The sequence below is a fragment of the Eublepharis macularius genome, chromosome 4, assembly GCF_028583425.1.
Source record: "Eublepharis macularius isolate TG4126 chromosome 4, MPM_Emac_v1.0, whole genome shotgun sequence".
Taxonomy (NCBI): Eukaryota; Metazoa; Chordata; class Lepidosauria; order Squamata; family Eublepharidae; genus Eublepharis; species Eublepharis macularius.
Window position 1 is genome coordinate 101,041,815 of NC_072793.1, and position 19,176 is coordinate 101,060,990.

The 19,176-nt window shown below is 42.5% G+C and overlaps 1 protein-coding gene across 1 annotated transcript in view; it reads left to right on the forward strand.

The window, feature by feature from the left end:
• The window catches only part of GRM2 (glutamate metabotropic receptor 2), a 67,532-nt gene extending 53,613 nt beyond the window's left edge, over window positions 1–13,919 (forward strand). Inside the window, exons 4-5 of the mRNA XM_054976951.1 lie at window positions 4,352–4,517; window positions 13,846–13,919. Coding sequence (XP_054832926.1) covers window positions 4,352–4,517; window positions 13,846–13,919 — 240 coding nt within the window. The remainder of the gene's footprint in view (window positions 1–4,351; window positions 4,518–13,845) is intronic.
• The last annotated feature ends 5,257 nt before the right edge of the window (window positions 13,920–19,176 follow it).

The following is a 19,176-nucleotide window of genomic DNA, read 5'->3' on the forward strand; positions in this document are numbered from 1 at the left end:
TGATCTGAATGCTCAGCCATTCATAGGTGGCTGGTTTCCCCTTACCTTTCAGAGTCACATAAAATGACAACTGCCTACTTGATTCCTATGCTTGGTTGAGACCTAATTAAGAAACAAGTGGCTCCTCCTTTCAGAGAGCTATGCTACAGGTGTCGGCTTTCCCTATCAATGTACTGATACAATCATGTGGCTTTTCACTACACCTTCATCTGTCCCAACTGGGTGTTGGATTAATGGGGTTCCCCTTGTAGATAATGAAATGGACATTCCATTGTATCTGCCTACTGCCTTAGCTCTGAAGGTTCATAGTTTGTAGAAACCAAGAAAGAGGTTTCACTGGTGTTGTTAACAGGACACAATAGTGACCCCCTGAGGCCCAGTTTCACAGACATTGTATGAGTAGCTTCTTAGCATCTCTAAAATTAAAATATCACTAGACTTGTGGAGCAACCTAATGTTGCTTCTTACTTTGCATTTTGTACTAAGGCATTCAAGTGCAAAAATATACCCACCTTGCATCAGTTGGGAATGGCATGCACATACATTTTAAAAATTACTTTTCCTGGCAAAATGCACAGAAGAGGAGGTTATACTTTTTGGTTGTCGTAGCTGTGCATTTTACTCTGAAAAATGTTAATTTAAATGCACGTGCACCTTTCTCTGCTGTTACATGGAAATCAACTCTGACAAGAGTTCCAGCAGTTTTCGTGCAGGATACATTGAGGATGAAATTGTGAATTCATGACATAAAGTCATGAGCCATTGGAGTTGGTAGAATTAATCTAGTGTACAGGGGTCTCAATTTCCTGACACCTCACTTATGTAGGGAAAACACGGTGACACGATGTATTTTATTGAAACTACTTTTAAAAATACTGTAGGCAAATATGCAGAATATTTTTTCGCATGCACCTGTTAAAAATAAAAAATAAAGATGTTATATATTCCGAAGCAGATGTGAACTGCTGGGCATTCTCTTAGAGCAATGGAGATGGAGGGCTCGGCACATATTGATTAAATTACTGTTCATTTGGCCTTGTTGGATTAATCATTTTGCTCAAGCTCTAGAAACATGTAGAAAGAGGTTTTTTTTAAGTATAAAGGAATAATTGTTCTGCTCAGTATAGTACAATTAGTCTGAGACAACAGTCCCCGGAATGGCCATAATACTCGTGGGTTCTCAATGCCAGAATAATAAGGGAATAAGAGTGGAGGTGAACAACTGACTGGTAAATCATATTATAAGTCAGGTGGTCTCCTAAGGATATTTAGAAGTGTCTCAGAAGAGGAATCAACTAGTAGATAGAAATAACATTACTAGCTTTCTGTTACTGAGGCTGGCTTTTCTCTTTCCAGCCACTCATCCTTGGTAAAGTTATTAGCAACATATATTAAAAGATTTTTTAAAAAATTCTGTGCTGTATGTTCATGAAGTCAGCCAAATTTCTTGGCAGCTTATTGAGTCTTGTGGTAACACTCACATTATATTTCTCCCATTGCATTGTATATATTCTTGATTTCTGGCTGCATGGAGAGTGTATGGTTGAGGGCAAAACTACAAAAATAAGCATATTGCTGGAAATATATTAGTTTTCTTAGTAATTCAAGAACAGAAGCAATCAACACCCTCAACTCAACTCATCCCAGGCAGTATTGGAAAGGAAACCAATATGTTATCATTTGCCTAACCACCCACTTCTTTACATTTTTGTCTTTAAATACTTGTTCTGATTACCCAGCTGTTATTTTTAAGTATTTATTAAGCAGCTGTTCTGTAATACCATAATTTTTAGGAATGTGTACAGCAAAATTACTCAGTTCAGTTTTAGTTCATGGCAGTTTTAATTTTTTTACTTTTATCTTTATTATACTTGTTATAGTATATTATCTTTATTATTTATTTGTTTCCTTTGCCCTTCCCCAATGATGAAATTCTGTACACCTCACCATGGGATCCCCCTTGCCAAATTCTAAGCAGAAGGGAGAAAGTTCCCCATTTTATAGGCAATTAACATTGGCAGGAGTTGTAAGGGTCTCTCTCTAAACAAAAACAGAGTACTAGTGTAACCTCTCTAAACAAAAACAGAGTACTAGTGTAACTTCTCTTTGGGTTCTATGGAGCTTAGGAAGCAAACTTTCATACAATTGTAAGTTAAGAAAAAATACAACTATTTTTTTCTTTTCTTTAAACAAACTCAAAAGTGCAACCCTACAAAAACCTGCAACCAGCAATGTCTTTGAAAAGCACTCAAGGAGAACAACTTGTCAGATCCCACCAAGTGACAGAGTCCTTTGCCACAATCCTTCCAGTTTGAAGCAATTGGAACTCAGGCTTCTGTCCTCTTCTTGGGGAATTACAGCCCTTATTCAAGGTGATTTGAGCATATTAATTATTATTAAGCTCCCCAGCAATAAGCTTCTTCCTCAGCTGCTTAGCTCTAGTAACTGACTCTGCACTATTGGGCTAAACCAATTAGCTCATAGGGGGTTATGTTAGGATGCAAAATGATTTCCCCCCCGCCTCAATTCTCATTTGGCTTGCTCAGTACCAAAGTCAGATGAGGAAAAAATTCTGAAATCAACTTTGCAGCGAATTGAGAGATGGGAGATATGAGGTGAAAAGTCAATTTTTATGTCCTCTGACTTTAATGTTTTGTTTTTCCTTAAAACAGATGCCTTGAGAATCTTAGGAAGGAAAGAAAAACATATATCTGAGCACAGCAAGATGGGAAAGAGGGGAGACAGGGATTATCTACATGCTTTGTTTTCTATTAATAGTAGACTCTCCCACCATCATCTTGCTTGAGGCTGCTAGGAAAGACGACCAACACATTCACCTGCCAATATTGGTACTTTTCCTGCACTAGCTCTGCAAATGAAGATGTTAATTGCTTACTATTTGAGATTTAGTACATCCTGTTCCACTGTGGTACACCATAGAACTATGCAAGGCCATTACCATATTGACTACTTTCTTTTCAACCCCTTTCCTAATGATCACTCACATACAATTTGTCTTTTTCTAGGCTGAAAAATGAGCTGGCATTTTCATTGGACTTTCCACCACAACCCCAAGATCTCTTTAATGCTTACTCACCACCAGTTCAGACTCCTTTTTGTACAGCACCATGCACATTCGATACTCAATGTACATTAGTTTCAGGTGGGATAGCCATGCTGGCCTGCAGTAGAACAGAAGATCTGAGTCCAGTAGCACCTTAAAGACCAACAAGATTTCTAGGGTATAAGCTTTCAAGAGTCAAAGCTTCCTTCATCAGATACCTGACCTAGGGAGCTTTGACTCTCAGAACTTTGTAACCTGGAAATTTCGTTTGTCTTTAAGGTGCTATTGGACTTAAGTGCATACTGATGTTGTTATTATAGAGCTAAAAACAACAACCAATGTTCTCAGTATTAGCTTGGCAATATATTTATTTATTTATGTCATTTATAGTCTGCCTTTCTCACTGAGACTCAAGGCAGATTACACAGTATGAGATTAGTACAATCAGTATCGAGTACATTTCAATACAGTATCAAGAACATTTCCACAAACAATGCCATAGGGTAAACAAACAAAAGTTTAAAGACATAGCATTAGTAAGAATCCAATATAGAGTAGAAAAAATACTGAAACAGAACATAATCAATTCTAAGACTGACATTAAACAACATGGAGCGCAGGTGGTACATAGGAGTACATATTTAAAGCAACAGATAATACGTAAGGCAATATAGTAATGAAGTCTATGGTCCCTAACTAATTAGCAAAGCATGAGACCCCATCCCTACAATACGGCCTTCCCATTTGAGTAATAAGCCTTTTTGAATAGTTCAGTTTTGCATTGTTTGTGAAAATCCAGGAGAGTGGGGGCTCTCCTGACCTCCTCAGGCGGTCATTTCACAGAATAGGGGCCACCACAGAGAAAGCTTGTGTACAGGCTGCTGTTGATCTCACCTGTGTGCAGCCTGGCACCTGCAGGAGACCCTGATTTTTGCCCACATATTATAGAAGTCACATGCAGAAAACTGTTTCTCAAATACACACATATACATCCCAAACCAAGAAAACAGAACATTTTTGAAGCTGTTAGAGGGAGAGGGAGGGATTAGGAACTCCTAATATTATAGGTTACTGGGATGCATAGCCTGTAGGCCTACATTGTTTTTTAAGAATGTGCTGATAGAATAAATTTATGCTTTTTCTGGCCTAGACTGGCATGCTCGTACTCCTTCCTCCACGAATTGGTGATGTTGCCTGTGCTTGGGTAGCTGTTAGTATGTGTATGCACATACATATTTCCATTTCTCTCCTCACCTGCAGCATTGACATTCTTCTTCTTGACTACAGGTCCAGACAACCACTATGTGCATCTCAGTTAGCCTCAGTGGCACGGTGGTCCTTGGCTGCCTCTTTACACCCAAACTTCATATCATCCTCTTCCAGCCCCAAAAGAATGTAGCCAGCCATCGGGTCTCCACCAACCGTTTTAGCGTGACTGCTGCAAGCTCACATGGTAAGTTACAGAAAGCCCACTTAAGTGCTTCATACTGCACAGTATTCGTTCTCAATGTGAGTGACAAGGAGCTGAAATTTATTTAACCCACAGCTGAAAAAAAATAACTACACATTGGCAAACGTGCAATTAAAAGTTGTATTCCCGTGCCAGGTTGCAGGCTTTGGGAAAAGGGCAAATGTTCCTGATAAAACACGAAGTACAAGTATGGCTAGTGACAGCCATCAGATTCAACTTCAGCACTGCTCATTTGTTACACTTTTGGCAATGTAACCATACATAAGAGGAGATCATGCTATACACAACCCTCTTGATGTCCTTGGTCACCATTTTGTGTGAATGGGGCAGCACACATATTTTATAGCTTTGATACACATGACTGGAAACCCAGATTTTTGAGGGTACATATTTATATGTACCAAAGCTGAAAAAGACATACTGCGCTATTAGCATAAAATGGCAACTGTTTGTATTGAGAGGAGTGCTCATAGAACAGATTCTCCTTGTGTACAGTCGGAGAGCCAAAATCATTAACAACTGAATAGGGCACAAGTTTCTTAGGCTGGTGTCTGTTCCTCCTGCTGCCTGCTTTCATTTTGCAAGAGGGAGAAAAGATTATAAGGCTCTCACTGGCTCAGACCAAGCCTAGCACTGGCTGCCCAGATGCATTGCCCCCCTAACATTCTAAGACCACTGACTTCAATGAATTTAGAATGGTATTACTCTGCTTGGGACAGCACTGGCAGTGCACGACATCAGGCCGCCTTTAGTAAACGCAGAACTGTGTGCATTCTGTGATTTTAAAAAGGGCCAATTCAAAATTCAGCACACAGGCAACTCAAATGGTATTATCTAAAGATGAATTTAGAAACCTGTATAATTTACGTTTTGCAACATTTGTTCATTTTGCATAGTTCTTCTGGTAAAAGTAATTACTGGAAGCAGCACTAAAACCTGCCATCCTTCATCAGAAATCCTGCTCAGACTACCACCGAGCTTCTGAAAAAGCTGAGGTTCTCAGGATCTGTAGTCCCACTAATGTGAGCAACTGAGCAATTGCTCACAGATTCTGACTCCTCTGCTCACAGCTTCTCAGCTGTAGCTCATAGGCACTAACTCTCAGGCGGCCCCGCCCTCCCACTCAGCCAGCACCTACAGGCAGGCCCTGCAGGGATGGAGCCTTGTCTGCATCTCTTCTCCTTTCCCAGCTGTGGCTGGCTTGGCCCTCAGGGTGGAGCCAGAGAGTGCCTCCAGCTGCTGTCTGCTCTCTAGCTGGGGAGCAGAGCAGAGCAGAGCGATGGGGCCTGGCTTGACCTGACCTGAACAGCCTGAACCCGCTGGGATCCCCTCAACCCCAGAGAGTGGAGTAGAGGCGTTAGTGAAGGTGTCGTTTAACTTGCTCTTGGTGCAGAAGGAGGCTGGCAAGAAGGATGTCGAGGAAGGGAAGGAAGGTGGAGGGCTGGGCCAGGTGCTCATCGTGCCCTCCGAGTGCCAGATAATGAGGAGGAGGAGGAGGAGGAGGAAGCTGTTGCGGTGCTGAAGGAGGCTGGTTGAGCTTTGCCATTGATGAGGCCTCCTTTTTAAGGCCTCTTCCAAAGTGGTTTTTACAGCCTGAAATGCAGACTCAACCAAGAACCGGATCTGGCTGCCCTGCCTCAACAAACCGAGCATCTCCATCTAAAATAAAATCAATGAACATAGACCAGAATAACGCTGCTTAGGATCGCACTGTTGGGGGTTTATTTTAGCATGGCTGCTTTGAGGCTGTCTCCAGATAGGCTCTCTCATTTTCATTCTTAAAGCCGCCTTCTCCTCTGCAGGATCAAAGGCTCACAGCCCTTCTTTGCCCCCCCCCCTTACCAAAATCTGGATCTGAAGCTAAAGTGAGCCTCCAAGAGCAGCTGTGCCTGACTTGCCTTCTCTCCTGCAGCAGAAGCCAAGGGAAGGCCTCCTTGTTCACAGAGGAGTCTGTAGGTGCAGAATTAAACAGGAAGCTTTAAAGATTTTGCAGAGTTTGAGTCCACTGGCACTTTAGAGACCAAGAAGATTTTCAGGATATGACCTTTTGAGAGTCAAAGCTCTCAAATGCTTATACCTTGGAAAATATTATTGGTCTCCAAGGTGCTACTAGACTCCAATCCTGCTTTTCTGCTGCAGATCAAGACAGCTGCCAAACTGAAACTCTTTTGGTGCCAAGTCTTTTCTTTCGCTTTGTCCAAAAGCAGTGGTTGGTTACTGGCCAATTCCAGAGGCTTTTGATCCTGTTCATATTAACTGGTTTGCAACCTGCTGATGGGCCCAGTTTTAGGGTACCCTAATGACGATATATCAAAGTATTCTGGAAATGTTTCCTCCTGTCATCCTGACTTCTGAAAAATTGTTGTTTTTTGTTTCTGAGCCACCTCAAGAAGCTCTCTATACAGGTGGTACGTAAATATTCTACAAAAAAATCAAAAGTTTGCAATTCTGTATTTGCACCTTCTATCCCTCTGAGCTGCAGCACTGTGCAGATCTTGTTTATTTGCCCCAGAAAACTAGCAGATGGACTTCAGGCTATTGAAGTTGCATGCACAAAGTTACTAAGGTGCCAGGTTTGCCATTCCTGAGCTTCTGTCTAAAATGAAAGGGATAGATGAGCCACATTTTCTTTGTGACATGGAGAAGAATAGAAGTTTATGAGAGTCTGCATTTGGACAGCTTTTATGTGTTTTGTAATTGTCTAAAGCACAATTGTTCCAAACATGGTATGGTGTTAGATTTACAGGTGCTTGTATAGGGTAATGGCTACCTGCCTGAGCTGAGAAATCCTCAGTAAGAATCGCACCTGAACCACAAGAAAGCCAGTCAGCATGAATGTAAATCAAAAGTCCAGTAGCTCCTTAAAGACTAACTTTTATTTCAGTATGAGCTTTTGTGAGTCACTGCTCACTTCTTAGAGGCAGAAATCAAACTTAGAAGTCTTCTTATGGGGCAGATTGGGTGGGGATTAAGATCAAGGATGAATTCTGTCTTGAGTCTTTCAAGTGCAGATTAGGGATACCATACCCCCGGTGGGGGTGGATGATTCTCAGTTTGATTTCCATACATATCTGAAGAAGTCAACACTGACTCACAAAAAGTCATCTTGAAATAAATGTGCTAGTCTTTAAGGTGCCACTGGGTGTCTGCTTTATTTTGCAGCAACGAACTAACACAACTACCCCTTTGCAATCAGCAGGAACATATCCATTTTTATACAGAAGTATACTCTGACTTTTGTGGCTCTTTCACCTAATGGGACTAGAAGGCCTTGGACAACATAAGAACATAAGAACATAAGCAAAGCCATGTTGGATCAGGCCAGTGGCCCATCCAGTCCAACATTCTGTCACACACAGTGGCTAGAAATCCAGTGCCATCTAAAGGACTGTCAGTGAGGCCAGGACACCAGATGCCCTCCCACTGCCTTCCTTCCAGCACCAAGACAACAGAGCACCACCTCCCCACAAAGAGAATACCATCTATCTCCTGTGGCTAATAGCCACTGATGGACCTCTGCTCCATATATTTGTCCAGTCCCCTCTTGAAGCTGGCAATGCTTGTAGCTGCCACCACCTCCTGTGGCAACGAATTCCATGTGTTTATCACCCTTTGTGTAAAGTAGTATTTTCTTCTATCTGTTCTAACCCGACTGCTCAATAATTTCATAGAGTGCCCACGAGTTCTTGTATTGTGAGAAAGGGAGAAAAACACATCTTTCTCTACCTTCTCTAACCCGTGCATTATCTTGTAAACCTCTATCATGTCTCCCCTCAGTCGTCTTTTCTCCAGGCTAAAGAGCCCCAAGCGCCTCAATCTTTCCTCATAGGGAAAGTGTTCCAACCCTTTAATCATTTTAGTTGCCCTTCTCTGTACTTTTTCCAGTGCTATGATATCTTTTTTAAGGTGTGGCGACCAGAACTGTACACAGTACTCCAAATGAGGCCTCACCATCGATTTATACAGAGGCATTATGATACCGGCTGATTTGTTTTCAATCCCTTTCCTAATAACCCCTAGCATAGCATTAGCTTTTTTTATGGCAGTCGCACACTGTGCTGACGTTTTTAGTGAGTTATCTATCATGACTCCAAGATCTCTCTCTTGGTCAGTCTCCGCCAGTTCAGACCCCATCAACTTGTATTTATATTTTGGATTTTTGGTTCCAATGTGCATTACTTTGCACTTGGCTACATTGAACCTCATTTGCCACATGGATGCCCACTCTTCTAGCCTTGACAGATCCCTTTGGAGTGCCTCACAATCCTCTCTGGCTTTCACCACCCTGAACAATTTCGTGTCATCTGCAAATTTAGCCACTTCACTGCTTAATCCCAATTCCAAATCATTAATAAACAAGTTAAAAAGCATTGGACCCAATACCGACCCCTGTGGCACCCCACTGCCCACCACCCTCCACTGTGAGAAGTGCCCGTTTATACTCACTCTCTGTTTCCTATTAATTAGCCAGTTTTCGATCCACAAGAGGACTTGGCCCTTTATCCCATAGCTACTGAGCTTACTTAGGAGCCTTTGATGAGGAACTTTGTCAAAAGCTTTCTGGAAGTCAAGATAAACAATATCTATCGGGTCTCCCTTGTCCACTTGTTTGTTCACTCCCTCAAAGAACTCTAACAGATTGGTGAGACAAGATCTTCCCTTACAGAACCCATGCTGAGTTTTCCTCATCAGCTTTTGGTCATCAATGTGCCCACTAATTTTATTTTTGATAATAGTTTCCACCAACTTACCCGGTATTGACGTCAGGCTGACTGGCCTGTAATTTCCCGGATCTCCCCTGGAACCTTTTTTAAAGATGGGGACAACATTAGCTACCTTCCAGTCCTCAGGAACAGATGCAGAGTTTAATGACAGATTACATATTTTTGTGAGGAGATCTACAAGTTCACACTTGAGTTCTTTCAGAACTCTTGGATGTATGCCATCTGGGCCCGGTGATTTATCAGTTTTTAAATTATCTAGCAGTCGCATAACCTCCTCTCTCGTCACCTCAATGTGACTCAGGTCTTTCAAAACCCCTCCCAAAGTCAGTGCTTCCGGAGTGGGCATGCACTTCTTATCTTCCACAGTGAAGACAGAAGCAAAGAACGCATTCAGCTTCTCGGCCATTTCCCTATCACCCTTTAGTAATCCTTTTACGCCTTGGTCATCCAAGGGCCCCACTGCCTCCCTAGCTGGTTTCCTACTTCTAATATATTTAAAGAATTGTTTATTGTTTTTCTTTATGTTCTTTGCAATATGCTCCTCATATTCCCTTTTTGCCTGTCTGATCACAGACTTGCACTTTTTTTGCCACAGCTTATGCTCCTTTTTATCAACCTCACTCCGACTAGTTTTCCACTGCCTAAAAGAATCCTTTTTACCTTTTACAGCTTCTATTACATTGCTTGTTAACCATGCTGGCCTTTTCCTAAACCTATTTGTGCCTTTCCTAACCAGCGGTATATATTTAATTTGAGCTTCCAGGATTGTAGTTTTAAATAGTCTCCAAGATTCCCCAAGTGTTTTGACCTTTTTTACTTTCCCTTTCAGTTTCTTCTTCACGTACCCCCTCATCTCAGAAAAGTTACCCCTTTTGAAGTTAAACATGGCTGTGTTGGTCTTATTTGGCAATTTCCTATTTATACATATGTTGTACTCAATAACATTATGGTCACTGTTCCCAAGTGGTGCAATCACATTTACATCTCTCACCAGGTCTTCAGCATTACTGAGGACCAAATCCAGGATCACCTCTCCCCTAGTAGGTTCTGTAACCATCTGTTCCATAGCACAGTCATTGAGACAGTCTAGAAACTCACTTTCTCTCCCCCGATTCGAACACCCATTGGCCCAGTCAATGTGTGGGTAGTTAAAATCACCCATTACAACACAGTTTTTTTGTTTAGCAGCCATCTTTAATCCTGTCATCATTTTATAATCCTCCTCTATTTTCTGATCTGGAGGGCGATAACAAACTCCCACAGTTAAGTTTCCATTTGGGCCCGTAATTTCAACCCATAGCATTTCCAGAAGCGAATCTAATTCAGTTACCTTCTCAATCTTACTGGAATGTATACCTTCTCTGACATATAGAGCCACCCCACCACCAACCCTTCCCTCCCTATCCTTCCGATATAATTTATATCCAGGAATCACCGTGTCCCACTGATTTTCCTCATCCCACCAAGTTTCTGATATGCCCACAATGTCTATGGATTCGCCCAACACTAAACATTCCAGCTCCCCAATTTTACCTCGGACACTTCTAGCATTTGTATATAAACACCTGTAACTTCCCCGGCACACTTTGCCTCGAGACGTAGTTAGGTCATCTGCACTGTTTGTCTCCATCTCAGTTGACAACTCTAATCTATCTCCCTGTAGAAGTGTTATACCTAGCCCTTCATCTCTCTGAGATGAACCATCCTGAACCAGAGACACTTTATCTCTTGTCGGCTTTCCCCTAGCATTTAGTTTAAAAACTGCTCTGCCACCTTTTTGATTTTAAGTGCCAGCAGCTGGGTTCCTTCTCGGGACAAGTGGAGACCGTCTCTCTTGTACAGCTCCCGCTTGTCCCCAAAAGAATCCCAGTGCCTAACAAACTTGAACCCTTCCTCCCTACACCATCGTCTCATCCACGCATTGAGACTCCTGATCTGCGTTTGTCTCTCTGGCCCTGCGCGTGGAACAGGTAGCACTTCTGAGAAGGCTACCTTGGAGGTCCTGGCCTTGAGTCTCCTGCCTAACAGCCTAAATTTTTGTTCCAAGACCTCACGACTGCATTTCCCAACATCGTTGGTTCCAACATGGACCACGACCGCTGACTCTTCCCCAGCACTATCTACCAGCCTATCTATAACACGCGTAATGTCCGCTACCTTCGCACCAGGCAGGCAAGTCACCATACGGTCAGAACGCGGTTGTGCCACCCAGCTATCTACTTGTCTAAGGATCGAATCACCAACTACCAAGAGCCTCCCTCCCGCCCCACCCAGGGATGGTTCCTTGATGCGAAAGGAAACCTGCTCACCAACTGAAGAAGAGGTCCCTTCTGAGGGCATGTTCCCCTTATCCTCAGTACGGTGCCCTGATTCCACAAGATCCTCATTCTCCTTGACAACAAGAACGCTGCCATTTTTAGAGTGGGACACATCTATCCTGTCCCTGAGAATCTTGTCCTCGTGCCTATCTAACTGTCTCCGCTTCTCCAGGTCAGCCACCTTGGCCTCAAGGGTACGTACTCGTTCCCTGAGAACCAGGAGCTCCTTGCAGCGAGCACACATCCAGGACTTCTGACCAGAAGGCAGATAGTAATACATGTGACACTCAGTGCAATACACTGGAAAGCCCCCAACCCCCTGCTGGCATTCTGACTTCATTATTCTGTTTTAGGAACAACACACTAAGAGGAAGGAAAACGGCTATGATCCCCCGGCCAAGAGCCCTTTAGCTCTCGCCCTTCGGCTCGCGCCAAAGGCTCGCGCCCCTGCCCAGCAGTTGCCTTTTCAATGCAAAAGGTCACTTCCTGCTAAGCACAGGAGGTGAGCACAAAGGGGGTGTGTGGCTTGTACTCCAGCAACCCCCAGCAGCCTTACAAACACACTCACCCTCAAACACAATCAAGCCCAAACACACTCAGCCTCAAAACTACACTCAAATCAACACAAAACTACACACAAAAAGCCCCAAAGCTAGAGAGGACCACCCTTAGCTTCTCAGCTTAACCCACCACAGCCAAGAAAGGCAAAAAGCCCTTACCTCCTCTAGCAGCTGCAGACCATGTGCTCCTGAGCCCAGGTGACTCTGCTCTGCCCTGCCCCTGCCCAGCAGTTGCCTTTTCAATGCAAAAGGTCACTTCCTGCTAAGCACAGGAGGTGAGCACAAAGGGGGTGTGTGGCTTGTACTCCAGCAACCCCCAGCAGCCTTACAAACACACTCACCCTCAAACACAATCAAGCCCAAACACACTCAGCCTCAAAACTACACTCAAATCAACACAAAACTACACACAAAAAGCCCCAAAGCTAGAGAGGACCACCCTTAGCTTCTCAGCTTAACCCACCACAGCCAAGAAAGGCAAAAAGCCCTTACCTCCTCTAGCAGCTGAAGACCATGTGCTCCTGAGCCCAGGTGACTCTGCTCACTGGTTTTTATTTTTAATTTGTTTTGATTGTAATCAATCAATCAATCAATTTGTTTTGATTGTAATCAAAATGTACTACATGGTTTTGTTTTTGGATTCTACAGAGGCTAGAAATCAATGGGCTTAGACTAGAGTTACTTTGTACCCAATTATACTGTAAATCTCTCCACCTACCTGCTGCAATCTTGATGGAATAGAGAAGGCTAACTAACATGTGCCCAGGGTGGGATGCAGACCCTAGCACATATTCGCAGATATATTTATATTTGTTTATCAGTTGGGAAGGAGAAGTATTAATAACTTTACCTGTAATTTACCAGTAATTTAGTTTGATATTTAGAAACTATGTATGAATGACTGCTTGCATTGTTGTTTCTAAGCAAGAAACGATACGTTAAAGTAATTTTGTAGTTTATGTTTGTATGTTTTGTATGTTTGTAGACTGAAATAATTTTTTTTAAAAGAGGCACACTCAAAACTTTAATGCAAGTTGTTGTTTTGGCTCACAAAGTAGATTTCCGGCTCACAACACTGCACAGCTTAGAGGGAAAATTGCCCGGAGGATCCTGAATGCTGTGCTCCGTACTGAATCCACATACCTCTGGATAAAGTATGCAGGCAGTGTTGATGATCTAGTATAAAAGGCTGTGGGGGAGATGTAGATGTTGTGGTATGACTACCACAGCATGTATAGTGGAATGGGTTGCAAAATTTCAGATTGCAGGTGAGGAATCACATTTTTCATTGAAGACTTACGTCAAACTTCCTGCAAAGAGAAAACTTGCTACAGAGAAGTCAGTGGAGTAGAACTTTCCTCCCTAAAGTGCTAGTTTTCTATTTGGAAGGAATTTTTAATTCATACTAGTTCCTGTCTGCCGTCTGAGGTAGTACTGCCCATTCAGAATTCTTCTACTTCATTCTATCTCCCATAACTTCATACCACAGACCATTTTGGAAAACATGTCATTGTTAATAGTAAATGGCAATTCACAGCATAGTCCTAAATGGAGCTACACCCTTCTAAGTCTTTTGAAGGCAATGTCCTTAGAAGGGTGCTGTGCCGGTTATGTTGGTTTGTCAGATGTTGATGTCTGTGGCATGTAAGCATGGGATTCGCAACTGCTACTGCTCTTCTAAAAATCTTCCCATTTTTCTGTCCCACAGGCTCATCTTCTCAGTATGTCCCAACAGTATGCAATGGCCGTGAAGTAGTGGATTCCACAACATCCTCCTTGTGAAAGCCCTGTGTTCTCTGCCAGCAAGTGTGTGCTGCCCTTGTGCAGACTTCCTGTGAACACATGCCTTTTTCTTTCCTTGTGGGCCTTTTTATTTCTTCCCATTTAAAAAACAAAACAAAACAAAACTGCATCCGCTCACTGGACAAAATTCTCCAGAGGAAAAGGAAATTGATGCATGAGAACTGAGAAGACCATATCCCCCAAATCCAGTGTCAGTTCAGAGATGCAGGAAACTTTTGGATGCTTGACAGCATGTCTGTAAAAAGTGTCCTTTATGAGACAAAAATATGACTGAACAAGATGGATTTCTTAACTAATCCTTTGAAAGACATGATAATGTTCTCTGAAGAATGGATAATTGTATTCATCTTTCTCTCTTACCCACACTGGAAAAGGAATAGCAAAACTACTGTACAATATCCCACCCTTAAACCTTTCCTTAACATACAGTATAATACTTCTGCTATTAGAGGAAGGGGGAAGGAGAAACAACTGCCACAAATTTGGCAAGACTATCAGGTGCTACTGATTGAAGGGAAGGGGCAGAAGCTTATTATACAACATGTATAAAGAACCAGGGAGATACTAGGTGTTTGGGTAAACAACCCCAGATTTAAATAGTTGTGATCTTATGTCTCTTTGTTGATTTGCAAAGGTAATCACTTAACAAAGGTAGAGGCTTTCTGAAAGTGATGAACAAGGTGCTCTTAGTGTCTGACAATTTGGTGCTCTTAGTGTCTGACAATTTGGGGACTAGAGTAAGAACATAAGGTGAGCCCTTCTTGATCAAAGTAAAAGCCATCTAGTCCATCATGCTGTTTCCCACAGCCACCGGACAAATGGCCCTGGGTGGCCCACAATCAAGGCACGAAGATGATAGCTGTCTGCTACTGCTGGTCCCCAACAAATAATATTCAGCCACATTCTGCCTCGAAACATGAAGTTTCCATTTCACCACTATGGAACAGAAGCAGACCTAGTTGATCATAGAATGACATATGCTGCTCTGCTAGAGAAAGCAAGTGGGGCCAGGAAGAAAAAAATAACTAGAAGACCTGAGCATGAGGTCTAGTATCACCAGTAAGGAGTGATAGAGGATTGTTGGAAAACTGAAGAAAGAACACATAGTTTGACCAGCAAGGTGATGTCCACGTTCTGTTATGATTGTGCAGCAGCTTGGACCAAATACCCAGGAAGGCTTCCTAAGTCACCAAATTGCCAAGAAAGTAGACTTGACAACCTCCTGGTAGGGCCTGGAGATCTCCCAGAAATACAACTCATCTCCAGACTACAGAGATCAGTTCCCCTGGAAAAAAATGACAGCTTTGGAGGATGGACTCTATGACATTATACCCAGTTGAAGTCCCTTACTTCCCCAAACCTCCAAGAACTTCTGGAGCTGGAGTTGGCAACCCTACTGGGATGTATAAAGGAGATGGAGACCTCTGGTAAATGGAAGTCAATTTGGAGTGAGAACGCCTGATGGAACAGACAACAAAGGCAAATGGAGAGAGATGACTTTAGTACACGATAAGATGTAATAAGATATATGGGCAACATACACCCAGGTCAAGTTAACTTCGTTTCTCTGCATTTCTATAGAGCTAGTTTTTAATCTGTGTAAGAGATGAGAACCTTGTTCAAGACGTTGGATATGGGCTGCAGACAGAAAGGACCCCCCCGCACCCCATGTCTTTGTGCAGGTCAGGGGATGAGGTCTGCTGGTGCTTGCCATTTACACTGAAGTTTGGTAAGACTTCAGTGCCCTGCTTCTTTGCCCTTGGAAATGGCAAGTAAGTTTTTTTGGTTCCAGTTCCTAAAACAGGAAGTGTATCCTTGACTCCAACAAATTCTGGATATCTGAAGAAAGACAAAAACTATTATAGAACCTGTGTAATTAATTAGCTCAGTGATCTTGCAGAGAGAGACACTCATATCTCTGACAACTGAACCTTTCTTTACAAATGTGTAGCCTGCTGTAAGCTGCTCCACTGTGGCAGAATTTTTTTTTAAAAATCTTCTGCTTTCCATGCACAGGCAGCACACTGCTAGTTTCAATAAAAGGCACCTGTCTTGCCTCTCTGTTTCTCCTCCACTCTGTCCCACTGCAGAAGCAGGGCTATCTTTGAGGCCTAGTGCCACATATCCATGCATGTGTAGAAGAGCTATACTGACTAGCCAGTGCTTAGCATGACCCTGCTGTATATTGTTTCTGTGCTCCAAGCAACTGGGGTCCAATTACCTCATTCCTATTAGGATGTATGAGGTTTTCCTCAAACTGTGAACAGGGTCTAGTTCTTTAATTACAATGCAGAGAGGCTGAGAGAGGGCGAGAGAGACAAACGTTTGCAGGCTGCAATGGGAGGATTTTTCTCACTAAGTGATTATATTTATCAATACTATTCATACAGTACATGTATCAAAGCTCCTGAATTATTCTGGGTGTGCTATTCCATGGAGACCCACCAGGATTTTTCAGAACAAGGAGAAGGTATCATAGATGCTGGAGGACCAGTAGAAACCTTCAGACCTAAAAGCTGAAAATGGTGCTGAACATTTTGGTACAAACTCACATTATCCATTGCAGTAATAATGCTGCCCCCAGCTACTGTCTGGCATAAGCAACTACAGTAAGCTTTGCAGCCTACATTCAGACTTCCCTAAACCTTATTGCTGTCAATCAAATTAACTTCTGTTTATTTGAAACAATGTGGGGATGACACAAGACTTCCAATGGTAACAGTCCCCAGAAGATTGTCTTGAGGGAAACAGCAGGCAGCAACAAACGATACTCTGGTTTGAATAAGATAACCAAACAAGAAAGGTTTTCTTCAGCTGACCATAGTCAACAAGAAGCACAACCCAGCTACGGGGTGGAGGTTGAGTGCTCACACACACACAAACCTTGCAATAGAATATTTTCTCCACTATATTGTTAGCATGGAAAATAATCCTGTGTGTGCCCATTCTCAGGAACACAAGGCTATAGAGTGTACAAAAGTGTGGCGAATTTCTTTTCAAGATTGGCTGTAGATTTTTGAGGATTCTTGGACTCCTTGGCCTAGAAAAGCCCCATAAATATATCAGGGTAGGAAAGCAGAGGCTTGGCCAGTGAGCATGGTCCCAGCGCTCCCTGCATCATCACAGGGAAGTCTGCGTAGCATTCTTACCGTTCCAAGGACTTCATAAGATCGGAGGCAATACTTACCAGTACTTTTCTGGTCTGGCCTTGTGCTGCGTGTAGAGTTACCAACCTCCAGGTGGTCGGTGGTATTCTCACAGAATTACAATTGATCTCCAGACTACAGAATCCAGTTGTTCTGGACAAAATGGCAGCTTTGGAGGGTAGCCTCTGTGATGGCACATCCCTTATGAGCTCCTTGCTCTCCCCAAGTTCTGCCCCCAAATCTCCAGGATTTTCCTGGTCGAGTGGACTCCCTTAATAGTTGCAGAGGCCTGACCTATTAATTCCCCTCAACCCCTTGCACTAGCATAGGTCCCCTTATTTTACTACGTCCAAAGTTTAAAGAAGCCCAGAGTATGGAATATCAGATATTCTGTTAAAGTTAGAAATAGCTGTGCCTGAGTTTGCTGGAGGACTGAGGAGCTCAGAGAAGAATGCAGATGGGACTATTTTTAACCAAGCTTTTTCATACTATGGATGCTTTTGTTAAACATCTCTGTTTAATTCCGATGCTTGACAATCACTTGCAAGGAACCTTCTCTTTGTGAATGGTGTAACACCTGTGTCCTAGCCGATAAGAATAATAATAAACCTCCCATGTACGTCTCATAGAAATAGGGACAGCATGATTGCTATTACAGTTACTCTTAAGATATCAAATATGTTCAAGAGAAAAAAGCACAGCACACAGGGTTATGAAAGAGAATACTTCAAGGCCTTAGTTATTCATGACAAAAGAAAGATAAAACCAGTGTCAGAAGCACAATTTTATTTCTATAAAGCAATTCAGTAATAAAATAATTCTGTATAGTTTTGTTTATGTAGCTTCTAAAACCATTCAAAGCACGAAGCTTAGGGAACAATATTATTTCCAGTGTCCAGGCAGCCACCTCTTACCTCTGAATGAATAATTCTCCTCCCCAGTCCTGGAGAGGGAAGGTGGAGCTACCTCACAACCCCCGGGGAGACTAATTAATGTCTCAAGAGGCTGGGGGTTTTTGGAGGGAGGGGTCCCAGTTTGTGAAACTATGAAGTATTGCAAAACTGACTCAAAGGTGGATCCATCTTGCTCACCTCTTAAAGGCTGTTGCCTGCCTGATCTTCCTGTATTAAATGGTGACTTGGGTGTGTCTAAAAAGTGTTTGCAAATTGCAGTATTTCCTATGTAACCATGTAAATGTTTGAAACCATGTATTATAATGCATTATAGTAGAGGGGTTTTTTTGGGTTTGAAGGCAAGATTCAATGAATACCATTAAAATGCTGTGTCAGTGCCACTTCTTTCTTTTTTAGGTTGTACTAGATTCCTAACACAAGTTCGTGATCATTTGAGGCATCTACAGTATAATATGCATCTGCCTAACCTGCACCATCCATACTGAAAATGTGCGTGAGATTGTGCATGTGCCTCCTGCCAGGGCACTGTAAATAGCAGTGTGCTGAAAACAATGTTTCCTTACCCTGAAACAGATAAATGCAGCCACAATACCCCAAAGAAAGACTGAAAACAGGATGTACACTCAGGCATCATCAATAGGCCCAATGTATCCATCACAGGATGAAATTTCAGTTTTGAAACATTCAAATTAATAGCATCTAGCCTGTTGTAGTGAACTAAATATCATTCAAACACAAATGGCTGTATTGCTATATCCTGGGGCATTACCTTGCAAATCAAGGTGCTTATACCTGTTTCTGAACCTCTGATCTGGTACCTAATACCTTTTTGGTCCCTTCTTGCTATCTTGAAGTACAGAAATTCATTTTCACTTAAAGGTCTTTACTGCCTTCTCATATGTATATTAATGCTGCATTAAGGGGTGTTAGACAGAAGAGGCCTGTAATACTGTCAACAAACTACTGATTAGGGACAGTCTTTTCAGTGATTCAAGAAGAGTATCATCAGCAAGCTTGCCAGTATCACTTATCTTGAGAACATTTGCTATAGGCATTCAGTAATATTTATGCTACCATAAAACATAGTTGTTGGACCAGGGGGGAAAATCTAACTCCAGAGCCTTTAATAATAGCCTACCACACATTTTTTTCTGATGCATTTCCCACTCTTTGAGC